The sequence below is a fragment of the Lutjanus erythropterus genome, chromosome 4 (assembly GCF_056507025.1).
Source record: "Lutjanus erythropterus isolate fLutEry1 chromosome 4, fLutEry1.hap2, whole genome shotgun sequence".
Taxonomy (NCBI): Eukaryota; Metazoa; Chordata; class Actinopteri; order Lutjaniformes; family Lutjanidae; genus Lutjanus; species Lutjanus erythropterus.
The window spans coordinates 1,125,221-1,138,805 of NC_139320.1; the positions used below are offsets into that span (position 1 = coordinate 1,125,221).

Sequence of the window (13,585 nt, forward strand, 5' to 3'; positions counted from 1 at the left end):
AGTGAGTACACCCCTCACGTTTCAGCAACCATTTTATTATATCTTCTCAAGGAACAATACTATAGAAATGAAACTTGGATATAACTTAGAGTAGTCAGTGTACTGCTTGTATAGCAGTATAGATTTTACTGTCCTCTGAAAATAACTCAACACACAGCCATTATTGTCTAAATAGCTGGCAACACAAGTGAGTACACCTCACAGTGAACGTGTCCAAATTGTGCCCAAAGTGTCAATACTTTGTGTGAGCACCATTATTTTCCAGCACTGCCTTAATCCTCTTGGGCGTGGAGTTCACCAGAGCTGCACAGGTTGTTACTGGAATCCTCTACCACTCCTCCATGATGACATCACAGGGCTGGTGGATGTTAGACACCTTGCGCTCCTCCTTCTTCCGTTTGAAGATACCCCACAGATGCTCAATAGGGTTCAGGTCTGGAGACATACTTGGCCACTCCATCACCTTCACCTTCAGCTTCCTCAGCAAGGCAGTTGTCATCTTGGAGGTGTGTTTGGGGTCATTATCATGTTGGAAAACTGCCCTGTGGCCCAGTTTCCGAAGGGAGGGGATCATGCTCTGCTTCAGAATGTCACAGTACATGTTGGAATTCATGTTTCCCTCAATGAACTGTAGCTCCCCAGAGCCAGCAGTATTCATGCAGCCCCAGACCATGACACTCCCACCACCATGCTTGACTGTAGGCAGGACACACTTGTCTTTGTACTCCTCATGAGGGTGCCGCCACACATGCTGGACACCATCTGAGCCAAACAAATTTATCTTAGTCTCATCACACCACAGGACATGGTTCCAGTAATTCATGCTTTTGGACACTTGTCTTCAGCAAACTGTTTGCGGGGTTTCTTGTGAGCCAGCTTCAGAAGAGGCTTCCTTCTGGGATGACAGCCATGCAGACTGACTTGATGCAGTGTGCGTATGGTCTGATCACTGACAGGCTTTTTCAACCTTTGCAGCAATGTGTGCAACACTCATACGTCTGTTTTTTGAAGCCAACTTCTGGATATGATGCAGAGCACAGGGACTCAAATTCTTTGGTCAACCATGGCAAGGCCTGTTCAGAGTGGAACCTGTCCTGTTAAACCTCTGTATGACCTTGGCCACCGTGCTGCAGTTCAGTTTCAGGGTGTTGGCAATCTTCTTATAGCCTAGGCCAGTGATTATCAACTGGCGGCCCGCGGGCCGAATCCGGCCCACCAAACCATCCAATCCAGCCCACGACTGGATTCCAAAAATGTGAGGATCAAAGAGAAAATATCATGTGGTCCACACTATTAAAGCAACTGAAAACAGCAACAACTGAGACTCTTAACTATCAGTAATCCCCACCATTTATGACTCTATTTAGGCTACATTCCAAAATGAGGACAGACTCGCTGCACTGTTTAACATTTATTGTTTCACACAGTTCTTTTTTTTTTAACATAACTTTTCCTCATGCCCTTACTTAACATTTGGTTTTTATTTCAAAGTCTCAATAACAAGCTTCAAACTAGTAGACTTCTCAGGACAAAAAAGGAGGAAAAACCAACTGGCATAACTTAAAATAGCTGAAATGGGCTACTCACACTGCTTAATGGCTTAAGTTACATTTCCCCTCTGACACCAACTTTTTCACATCAGGCTTGGCCGCTGTCAGACTTATGCGCAAACAGTCCTCCAAAGACTGGTTTGACAGTTGGTTCCTCTCGTGTGTTTTCATCAAGTTCATCTTGGAGAATGCAGCCTTGCAGGTGTAGGTTGAACCGAACATGGTGAGCACATACATTGCCAGCGTCTTCAATGTGCCATAGTCCTCGGGACAAGACACCCAACGGAGCACCACGGAGAGCAGCCTTCATGTCGCCTGCGGCCTGGATTTCAACCAGCTCGCTCTGAATGGCCGCCTTGTCCAATGGCATCTGCAACCACGTTTGTGGGGAATTCTCCACTTGGGCTGATGGTGAATGGGTCACGCACAAATCCAATGACATCCCTGGAAATGAAAAAGTCATCGAATCTAGCAGAGAAGTTGTCTTTTAATTGTGTGATGAATATCTTCATCTTGTCTGTTACGTTGCTTTCTCCCACCATCTTCAGTGTGTTGAAGTGCAGCAGCCTCTCTGACAACAAATCTGCATGGAACAGATCAAGTTTGTTCCCAAAGGCATCAAGTTTTTCCACCAAATCTACCACTGATTTTTCTTTTCCTTGCAGCTGGAGATTAAGTGTATTCAAATGGGAGAAAATGTCTGTTAAAAATGCAACGTTGCACATGTATTCTCTGTCTTGCGTGATGCGGAGATGGTCAGCTGCCGCTTTTGATTTACTTTGTTTCAAAAAATCCACTACTTGGGCACGGAGTTCAACGAAGTGCTCCAGTGCTTTGCCCTTACTGAGCCAGCGCACGTCATTGTGGAGTAACAGGTCATCATGAGAAGCCTGGGATTCGAGCACAAATTTGCGGAACAGGCGGTGCTGCGTGCTTGAATTTCCTCTGATGTGGTTAATAATTTTCATTGTTTTCTCCATCACCTCTTTGAACTCCCCGCTTAGCTTTGCGCACAGCACGCTTTGATGGATAATACAGTGAAGTGCGTTAGTTTTAGGAGCGACAGTCTTTATTCTGCTCACCAGACCCTTGTTTTTGTCAATCATGGTAGGTGCACCATCTGTCACTGTCAGGTTGATTTTATCCAGGGACAATCCATGGCTTTTAAAAACATCCTCCAGTTTTCTAAAGATGATGTCAGCAGTGGTGTTGTCCTCCAGCGGAAGCAATGCCAGCAGCTCCTCTCGGAAATCTTTGCCATCAAAGTATCTGACAAAAACGCACAACTGTGAAATATCCGTGTTGTCAGTGGACTCATCAATAGCCAGTGAAATGTATTTGGCTTCCTTGATCCCGTCAATGACAGCTTGCTGGACATGCTCTGCCAAGACGTGTACACAACGTGCAGCAGTTGAAGCAGAGAGAGGTATTTGTTTGACAGATGCAATAACTCTGTCCATGGATTTGTCGGGGGCAAGTTCCTCCAGAACGGTGACCATGCACTCCTTTAAAACCTCACTTTCCGTGAAAGGCTGGTTATGTTTGCAAAGCACCCAGGCAGCCTGCAGAGATGCACACGTTACTCTCTCTTGATCAGTTAAAGTTTGAGTAATAATGCCACTTGCACGGGAGTAGGCAGATTTCAATGTGGCGATTTTTCTCTGACGGGCCTCTGACTGCTCAGGATATGAATCCTTGAAATTTGTATGTTTAGTGTTGTGGTGACGGCGCAGATTATATTCTTTTGCAACAGCAACAGTTTCGTTGCAAATGAGGCATACAGGTGACGCATTTCGGAAGGTTGGCATGATAAATGCGTACTTTTCAGTCCAGTCATTATTAAAGGATCTGTTTTCCACATCAACTTTTCGTTTCATGGCCTTTGAGAGTGCCATTTTACCTGTGTTAAGAGGCCTTTTCGTTTCACTTCCACGGTGTTTGTTTTTCAAGTGCTCTATAAGTAAAGTTGACTTAATTGAGTTAAGGCCAAATATCTCTATCACTCCTGGTGGTTGACTGTGGTATAGGTGATAGGAGCCTGTCTCATAAAGGCTAAAAATGCCTTCAGTTTTGTAATGAAATGGAAAAAATATATAAATAATAATGTTATGCCAAAATTTGATTTTTATTTAATTTTTATTTGAGGGTCTGGCCCCCAAGGTGACTGCCCGGTAAAATTCTGGGCCTCTGACAAATATAGTTGGTGACCTCTGGCCTAGGCCATCTTCGTGGAGAGCAACAATTCTATTTCTCACATCCTCAGAGTTCTTTGCCATGAGGTGCCATGTTGAACATCCAGTGGCCAATATGAGAGAATTGTACCCGAAGCACCAAATTTAACAGCTCTAATCCATGACACACAAATTTGTATGGTTCAGTAAAGCAGGCAAAAACGTGAACATGATGAATAGGACAGGTGGCTTTGCATGTCTGAAGGACATGTACAGGTATCACTAAGAGTGTACTCACTTGTGTTGCCAGCTATTTAGACATTAATGGCTGTGTGTTGAGTAATTTTCAGTGGATAGAAAATCTATACTGCTATACAAGCTGTACACTGACTACTCTATATCCAAGTTTCATTTCTATAGTATTGTCCCTTGAGAAGATATAATAAAATGGTTGCAGAAATGTGAGGGATGTACTCACTCTTGTGACATACTGTATATCTGATATCCAGTTTTCTCTGGCATCACTTTCATCTTCTGCTGATAACTCAGGAATTTAAGGATGATCAGTCTTCCTGCTTGGGCAGAAGAATAAAAGATAAGGTTGTCTTTAATTGATTCGGTGGGGCCTCTCCACCATCAGTGGAGTCTTGTCCCAAGCCCAGGGCATGCTTTAGAAATGGGAAAACAACAGCTGGTGAGCCAGAGTGTTTTCCAGTCAAGGTAGATGGGCTAGTATCAGCCTCAACAGGTGATAGAAGAAATAGATACAACAATACAATGTCAGTAATAATACAACAAAGGTAAAACAAACAAAGAAAAAAACAATAATGCAATAGTACAGAGAAGCTGTAGGTTTGTATCGGATGTCATTGCACAAATATTTTTTATTCATTTCTATCCACAAGTCTGTTGAGGGAGAAATGGTTAGATCTGTGTTCCAGTGAGCTGTTGGAGTTAATTTACACAAGTCTCATGCATGTGTACTCAAATACAGATCATTTACACAGCTAACTGAAGTTGTAAGCCTTTGCTGAAACTGATGTGGCATGATCATAAGAGCCCTTTGTGCGAAAAAAAGTAAGACATTTAAAGGTCCAGTGTGTAATATTTACAGAGATTTATTGACATAAATGGAATATATTATACATAAGTATACGGACGACGAAGAGGAGGATGGACAGTGGTGTTTACTGCCAAACTATCTTTTTTTCGGAAGGCTGACAACCACAGTTTTGACCAGTGGATGATAGTTGTTATTTACCACAAGAAAAAGCAACGGACTGTGAACTCTTCTTCTCAAAGAAGCGAAAACATGAAGAAACCAAATGGCAGCATGACAGGAGATGGCAGAAAACAAGGACTAATATCGGTGTGGCGTTTACCACATGGAAATTACTGATGAGGGACTGTTTTCACAGTAACACCAAAGTTACCTCTTTTTTGCTGGACAGGTAATTCATCCTATACACGTAATTTCACTTTATTACTCACACAAGTAGCATTTCATCCCATGTTTCTGTCGATCATATGTTTGTTACCATGATTGTAATTTTGCATGTTGTTTCAAAAGTATGATCAGGAGCTGAAATATCTGGTGGCGTTACTGAGATCAGCTCATGGCTGCTCGAAGTTATTGTCTATAAATGTGTAGAGCTAATGTGGCTGTAGCTGACTGCTGGTTATGAGTTATAGCTATAATTTAGTGCGGTTATGTATGTCCGACGTAACAGGACGTATTACAGGTGTGTGACTGTGTCATGTAGCTCATATCTTCTTTAACATTCTCCAGCTATGACAAACGTTCTGTAACATCACCTCCTATGAAGAGGAAACCTGTGAAACCTGAAGTGGTAATGAAAATATAACAGCACTCCAGGAAAGAACCTAATATAAAAGTACATATTCATATGTGTATAATTTCAATAAATACAGCAGGTATATCTAATTATAATCTTTTATTAACTACACTTGCAATTCAATATAACATTGAATAATAAATAATGGACTGAATACATAAACTATATATGTAATATTAGCAGAAAAATATGAAAATATGGAACATACTTTGCAATACAGAAATAAATAATCAGTATAATCTAGAACAAATAAAACTTTTGGTTGATTCCCTGATGATATATACACAGGCAAGTGAGTACTTGTGGTCCTGTATTGACACTCCAGAGGGCCTGGAAGGAAACTGGATTCTGGGTATGAAACCTGTCCGATGTCCAGTGGGATCAGAGAACTTGTCCCTGATGCTCCAAACTCAGCAGCTGGGGATGATAAGTCGGTTTCCCTGCACTAAAGAGCCATGTTGCCAAAAAATAAAATGCCTACAGGCTGTGTGTTGGTACTCCCTGTTGTCAACCCCAGGCCTCCTCAACATGTTCCTGCAGTTACCACAAGTACACCATGACACCCTGGTACTCCAGTAAAAGGTGGGGCACCATGTCTAAGCTGATGTATCATCAGGGCATCAAACAGTCCTGCTGCCTCCTCAGGAGCTGTGTGGTGAGCTGCCTGTGCTCCTCCAGGGTCTTCAACAAGTCTCTGAAGAAATAATACACAGGAAAAATACATTCAAGGTTAATGACATGTTTGATATTATGTTGGTAATATGCTAATATCACTGCAGTTTATGATGCACAGACTGTTCAGAGTTGCTCAGAGTAACATGTGCTGCATAATGCTGTTCCTCTGCAGTATTTATTATCATTCAGTAACGTCCCAGGTAATGATGACTCACGTTACTCTAAGATTACACGTTATTCTGAGATTACTCATCAAACCACACAACAGTAACACCACTACATATAAAGCACAGAACAGTAAATATAACTTGGTGTTGAATTAGTATTATTAATATCGCTCAGACCAGGAATATAACAAAATAATTTTCTAAATACATACCTTCATTACTTCTCTCCAGTTCCTTTGGAAAGCTTCAAATCGCTCCCCTTCATCCTCCAGCGAAGCTTTCACTCTGGTCACCCTCCAGCACCTGGCCCTGACTGTACTGTAACCTCGGCCTCTCTGCTTCTTCTTTCTCGCCCTCTTGCTCTCTGTCGTCCTCTCCCTCCTCCTCACCCTCTAACCCCCAATCCGTTAGCAAGACTTTGACTCTTTAAACGGGGATAAATATGCATCCAGCCGTAACTATCATACTATCACACTAAACAACTATAATTACTTTGCCAGGGTCGTCGTATATCACCATACAAAGCCGCTCACCAAAATGTGACCATATTATAGAGCAAATAACAGTCATATTCACCATTTTACATGAAAGTTGTGACCTATAGAGACTAACAACAAAATACATTTTCTAAAATTATCTGTGAACAAACCTCATTGCTTGAAACACTTTCTAATGCGAGTGTTACGCCATTTTGTCACATGACAGCCTCTGCGCTTGAAAGGGAGTGGTGGTGAGGAAATTCACTTGGTTGCAATTTGCATTCTGACTGCTAGATGTCACTGACAATTACACACCTCCTTTAAGAGAGGAATATGAAAATGTTCTTACATGAGGCACAATGTTTATAATGTCTTTTTATGTTTTTTTTTTACATAGAATATAACATAACCATATATAATATTGATTAGCTGAAATTAATAGAAGCAGAAATGTGCAACTACCTTTCATTTACTGTTTTAGATGGCCAGTTTGTTTGTGCATTAATGGACAGTTAGGAGTGTGTGGAAATGTATACAACAATCAAGTGAATCCTGCTCTTCATAGGTTTAAATCTACAGTCTATTCCCAGTGCATTTAAAGCTTTTTTTCCCTGTATATATAACAAAACAAACAAGCAAAAAAACAACTTGCCTCACCTTCAGCTTCTCATGTTTATTCTCTGTTGCACTGCAGAACCCTCACATATGAATGCCAGACAGTTTATAAATGCCGACAAAAATTGCACAGGGGAATTGGGCACAACTCCCCTCATCTAATCAACACCTGTCACTAGGAGAGCCTCTCTACTTCACCACACCCACATCCCTATCCTCTCCATAACTCCCACTGCTCAATCTCCAGCCTCTTTTAAATATATGTTTGGTGATTATCTTCCCCAAAGTGCTTGGAATATTGAACCTAGCCAGCTGAAGAAATTACACAGGGTGTTGTGGGTAATGTGCATTAAAAGATTGCAGGGGTGAGCATGATTTCTTGAGCTCACTTCAGCAGAAGGGGGGTAATACTGAGGATGGTTAGAACTGCAGACCACCACCCATATTGTGCATCCTGGCTAGAGTCATGTGTTAGAGGAGTAAAATGTATTACACCATACTGTACAGGGAAATAAAGTATATGTTAGGGAGAAGGACAGTATGCAATGTTTGTATTTGGCAATGGATGAGCTAAAACAAAGCTATGAAAAGAAAACGTTGTCAGGTGTGTCTGGTGTGATTGGTCTCTTAGTAAACAAGAGGCACACAAACTTCGTTTCTGAAACATGAACATTTCTGATAACAAAAAAAGAGATCATTGAAGGGGGTATGCAGAATTTTAATATCATTTGCAATACCTGCACTGCTCTTTTATTAGAAACTCATCATCACCAACCAGATAGTACTGTAGGCCCACAGTACAATATGGTACTGTGACTGTGTGGTCAAACCATTTAACCATCCCATCGCCAAAACTGGCAACTGATGAGTGTACCAAGTTTCATGTGGCTAAATGTGTAATTCCATCAGTTGTGGTGCTCAGGCCCTTAAAGGTCCCAACACATGATGTGCTGGCCGTCCCATTGTTTTCCTATAGAAAGAGCAGTGGTGCTCAACCAAGTGGCACTGCTACCCTCTGTGTGGCACGCTGCTCGGATCTGCTGCTGACCCCTTTGCTCAAAGTTCAAATTACTTGAACTCTGACCTTGTTTGCCACTGACTTTTTGAAGCACAACCAATGAGATAACAGTTGTATGCAATGTTGCAGGCAGAGGAGACCACAGGTGAGTGGAAGTGACACAAGAAGAGGTGGGAGAAACTGATGGTCGAGTCTTGAAGGCAACCCCAGTCCTGTGGAAGATCTCGCCAGAGTGATTGTTTTAATGTCACAATGAGGGAACAACATACAAAAATCTCTCGAGAGTTTCGCAAATCAAGGGTTCCCTTCCAGACACGACTAAGGAAAAGTGTAAAAAACTTGTCACCATTCACTTCAATTGTACTGGATTTGGCTGCAAAAGTTTAATAAAGTGAACAAATGAAACAAAGGCTTATGAAAACACAGGACGGTAAAAATCAAGGCAAACACAAAAACAGTCCAGGGAAAAATAAAGCAAGGTCCAAACATAGGCGGACAACACAGGAGATGCTGGATGACAGGCATGGGTAACAAACGAACTGACAAAGAAACACAGAAAACGCAGGGACTAAATAGACAGAACCAAATAAGACACAGATGGACAGATAGATGAAACCAATGATAATCAAAAAGAGTGGGAAAAGAACAAAGACAGGAAGTAAAGACACATGAGGGATGACCAGGACTACAAAAATAAAACAGGAAATGACCAGCAAAAACCAAATCCATGACACAGATTGAATAACACAAGAACAGAAATCAAATAAAGAATTTTACAAAGGCATCATTACGAAAAGCATGTACTATTTTCTCGGCAAACTGTCAGTATTGCCACACAGTGTCATGTCTTCTTTATTGTTACCACCCACACTAGTTGACATGCATGTGTGAGAGGTGGAGAGACATGGAAATACACACCTGGGCTCTTAAAAGGGTCCGGACTGTGCAGGTGGTGTTGAAGGGAGGGTGGAGAGTTGCAGGCCGAGTTGGCATGCTCACTGGGTAGGATTTGAGTAGCTGCCTGAGCCCCCAGGGAGCCATAGTCGGGCAGGGAGTAGGGCGCTCCTCCCCGCACATCATTGTTGGCCCCAGCCATGGAATACAACCCATAATCAGGAAACCCTGGGAGACAGGGGAGGGTGGGGTAAGAGGAGGAGGAAGAGGGAAAGGAACGGGTTGGGACTCTATCATTGACTTTAAATGTGACCTTGATTTTCTCCTTATAGTCTCTGTGTTGATGTCTTCCTGTCATTTCCCCCTGCTGTCAAGCCTGACCACTGTTGTGATCCACAAACACATCAGTTAAAATCTGTTGAGAAAAAGAGAATGCTCACCTAGCATAATTCAAGAAAAAAATAGTAGAAACTCGCCAGGACTAATAAATTCTCTTGCTGTATATACAAGTCCATCTAGCACCACTGGAGACTGAGGACTACATATCATCCAGCCTAATGCACTCTGCCATGTGCACTGTATTACAAAGGCGACATAGTATCATCTAAGAACCAGCACCAATTTAATTAATAATTTGTATCTCTTAAATTGCTCCAATTATTATGTTCCCTAAAATATTCTCACTTTAAAGAACAAGTATGTGGCCTAAACAAATATCCTATGAGCTTAAAATACTACATTAATCCTTTCTTGGCAATTGATGACATATCTCGTCAATTGCTGTTTTCACCGCGAGTCAGTAGAGGCCACTATGACACATCATCTGACAAAACTGTCACTCGAAAAAGAAGACAACTGCTGAAATGAACAGCAGAAGAAGATGGTGTTATCTAGTATGAAAAAATCGGTGCTCAGTTGCAAATCTGCAGGTTAGAGAGCATCATGACCTGGACACAGAGGCCAAACAGAGGGCAGGGTTGCTGTAGCCCTGGGACACGTGCAACAGCCGGGGCAGACAGCACTCCAGCTCTGGGCCTGTCAGGTGTTTCAGGTGGGAGGCAAATTTTAACCACATTGGTGACAGTGATGTCACACACGTAGTATGAAGTGATAAAAATAAAAATAAAAATAAAAGCATGAAGTTGATCTTCTTCTTCTTCTTCTTCTTCTTCTAAAAATGTCTCTTTCACAAACATGTTGTTTTCTCAGTTTTTTGTCTGAAAAGTGGATTTTTTTTGATGCAACCAACATTCAAGTTTTATAAATACATATATATATATCTATAGAAAAGAATGAATGGAGCTTGAACAAATTTTTTTTGTGTGTCTGAAACAATAAGATTTGTTCTTTCTTGGATATATTCCATGTTAGCATATTCATAGAACTGAATATTCTGTGGGTGTTGAAAAATCAGTGAATTCTGGCAAAAATTGTGGCGGGGAAAAATTAATTTCCTTAAATTAATAGTTATTTTAACAGCATAAAGTGTATGGCATCAGATGGTTTCTATATTTTATTAATTCAGACCTCAACCAGAGCCACACCTGATGAGCTGCTCATGAACTGGAGGATCAGGGCCCAGCTATATCTGATACTTCCAGTATATGAGTCAGTATATGTGAGGGGATACTTGGGACAGAAGTAGATTTCAGCAGTTCTAATTGAGAGGACAGGCCTGGTATTTTGGAGTGTGGAAACACAGGATGATAAGCTGGTGAAACGACATCTGGATCAGATTCGTCCACGTCATGACAACAAACTGAACATGTCCAGTCTGTAGGACAAGAGCTTCTCTGGGGATTCAGCACCACAGGAACTAACAGAACCACTACCAGAGAATCTGGTTTAAGAGATAGTTGTACTGGAGGCCAAAGAACATGGTCTGACACAGGGACACATTATTATACAGTGTGACTGAAGAAGACCCTCATTTACCTTAAGGATAATGTTTTTGCAGGGACAGAATAATCCCTTTGTAGCTGAGATCATAGAGTTCAACTTAGAATAAAATAAATTAATTAAAAAGGTTCTGAAATGATCCATCAGTCAGTACGAGTAGTGTAGGAAAGCCCCTGTGTGCACGGACCTGCACAGTGTGCACTCACCTGCTCATTCCCGGCACCAGCTTCGGGACAGCCACATCTCAGTTCAGCCTGCAGGGACAATTAACCTTTTTCTTTCCTCCCTGTTGATTGACGTGCGTTAGTGAGTAAGGTAAGATCCTGCTCCTGTGTCTTCGACTGTAGGGCAAGTTTGTTTTGGTGTTATCCTGCCCTTCTTTCTGTATTTTTAGTTTGTATTTGTAATTTATTGCTGCGTCATACATGCGCTCCCTTAATTGATGAGTGAACGTTGGGTTACGGATATAACTTTGGTTCTCTGAGTTCATGTCAAAACGCCTGCATGGATGATTGTTTGAGCAGATTGTTGTAAACTTTGAGTTGTAGTATTGTGAATTCATATTATTTGGTGAAGTGAGTTGTGAGATATTTTTCCTTTTTTTTATTTCAGAAACACACTCAATCACTTGTGTAATCGCCTACTTTGAAAATTAAAGTAACCTCTCAGACCTCATTCTCTGGCTGGAATCATTTGCTTCCATAGTTGTCCTACCCAAACCAGTGTTCCCGAGGTCCCCATCCTCACAAGTAGCTTTAAAGAAACATACCTGTATACCACAAAAATAGTTAAAAGAGAAGTTCACATTTTTTTCAATTCTGTAAGCCTGTGTTACAAACTTCAGGTGTGGAGTTAAAGACGGACATTTACCAGACAGAGAGTTTAATAAAGAGGCCCTATCAAATTGCCTTATGGGGAAAGGAGGATTGAGTGTTTTGGAGTTTGATATATGGTCAGCCTGAAGTCATGGCATTTTGTTTTGCATCAGTTTTGACCATTGTTCCTCTTATCTGTCTTACGACTAGTTTTGCACCAGCAGAGTTCCTGCCCTGTGTAAATGCAGTTAAGACAGCCATCATGTTTATGAGAATTCGGTATGGATGGGTCATTTCAAAGTCCAACTGAAAACACTGTCCTGTCTCTGGGGGTATTTTTTTGCCCAACCAAAAACCAAGAATTGACAGATCTATCAGGTGGCTGTGAGTGCTCACACTGCAGCACACAATGCAGGACTAGTCAGTCAAGATATTTAGGAATATAAATAGTTATACAGGCTATGGATGAATATAAAAGATGTGAAGCTATGCTACACATAGATAGATAGATAGATAGATAGATAGATAGATAGATAGATAGATAGATAGATAGATAGATAGATTTCTTGTAAATGCTGTACCAGACAAAGGTAAAGGGAAGTGAATAGAAGGAAGTGCTAACACTCTAATAATTATAATCCATCCATTCATAATCCAACCAGAGAGCTGGCAAGTAGAGTCCAATCAAATAAGTCCACCATCTCCCTCCACTTTATAAGCAGTATACAACAAATGCTAACATCCACCTCCAGTCATATGAAATGCTCTGCAAGAAGTAATATGTAAGTAAGTAAGTAAACTGTGTTTTTTTTTGTCAAAATAATTTCAAATGGGGGTGCCTCTATAGCTCAGTTGGTAGGGCGAGCGCACCATGTGTTGAGGCTATCAGTCCTCTGCAGCAAATGTGCTGCAGAGGACTGATAGCCTCATGTCATCCCCCATCTCTCTCCCCCTTTCCTGTCATATCTTCAGCTGTCCAAAAAATAAAAAATAAAACCTTAAAAAAATAAACAAAAATAATATCAAATATCTTAAATATAGCTTTACACCTTGGCTTCATTTGATATTCAAGGGGGTCATGAATATACAGATAGTCCACACACTCCACACCTCCAACCGCGATCCCTAACCCTAAGTGGCTGCACCTGGCTTATCTTCTGTTGAGCTGGCTAATCACAGTAACTTCCTACATGTCGCTAGTAATGATATATAAAGCACCACCCCTTCGATTAACGTCATATCCCTAGCCTGACTGAATCAGTTTTTTTTTAGACTGCCTTTGGTCACTGCAGTCTCAAAGGAAGAAATGAGCAGACATAGAGCCTACTGCTTATATTGTTTCTGACATGTCTAACACCACATGGACATGTTAACAAGGTCAAAAAACCTGAGTTTCACTGGAGGGGGTCTTTAATGTGTTACAGTGTATGTGTGAGGTGTTAGGTT

The 13,585-nt window shown here is 41.3% G+C and overlaps 1 protein-coding gene across 5 annotated transcripts in view; it reads right to left on the bottom strand.

Annotated features, from left to right (window-relative positions):
- The window catches only part of LOC146327339 (RNA-binding protein Musashi homolog 2-like), a 386,994-nt gene that overhangs the window by 11,254 nt on the left and 362,155 nt on the right, over window positions 1–13,585 (bottom strand). For all 5 annotated transcript variants that reach the window (XM_084716755.1, XM_084716754.1, XM_084716753.1 and 2 more), the window contains exon 12: window positions 9,450–9,653. In XM_084716755.1, coding sequence (XP_084572881.1) covers window positions 9,450–9,653 — 204 coding nt within the window. The remainder of the gene's footprint in view (window positions 1–9,449; window positions 9,654–13,585) is intronic.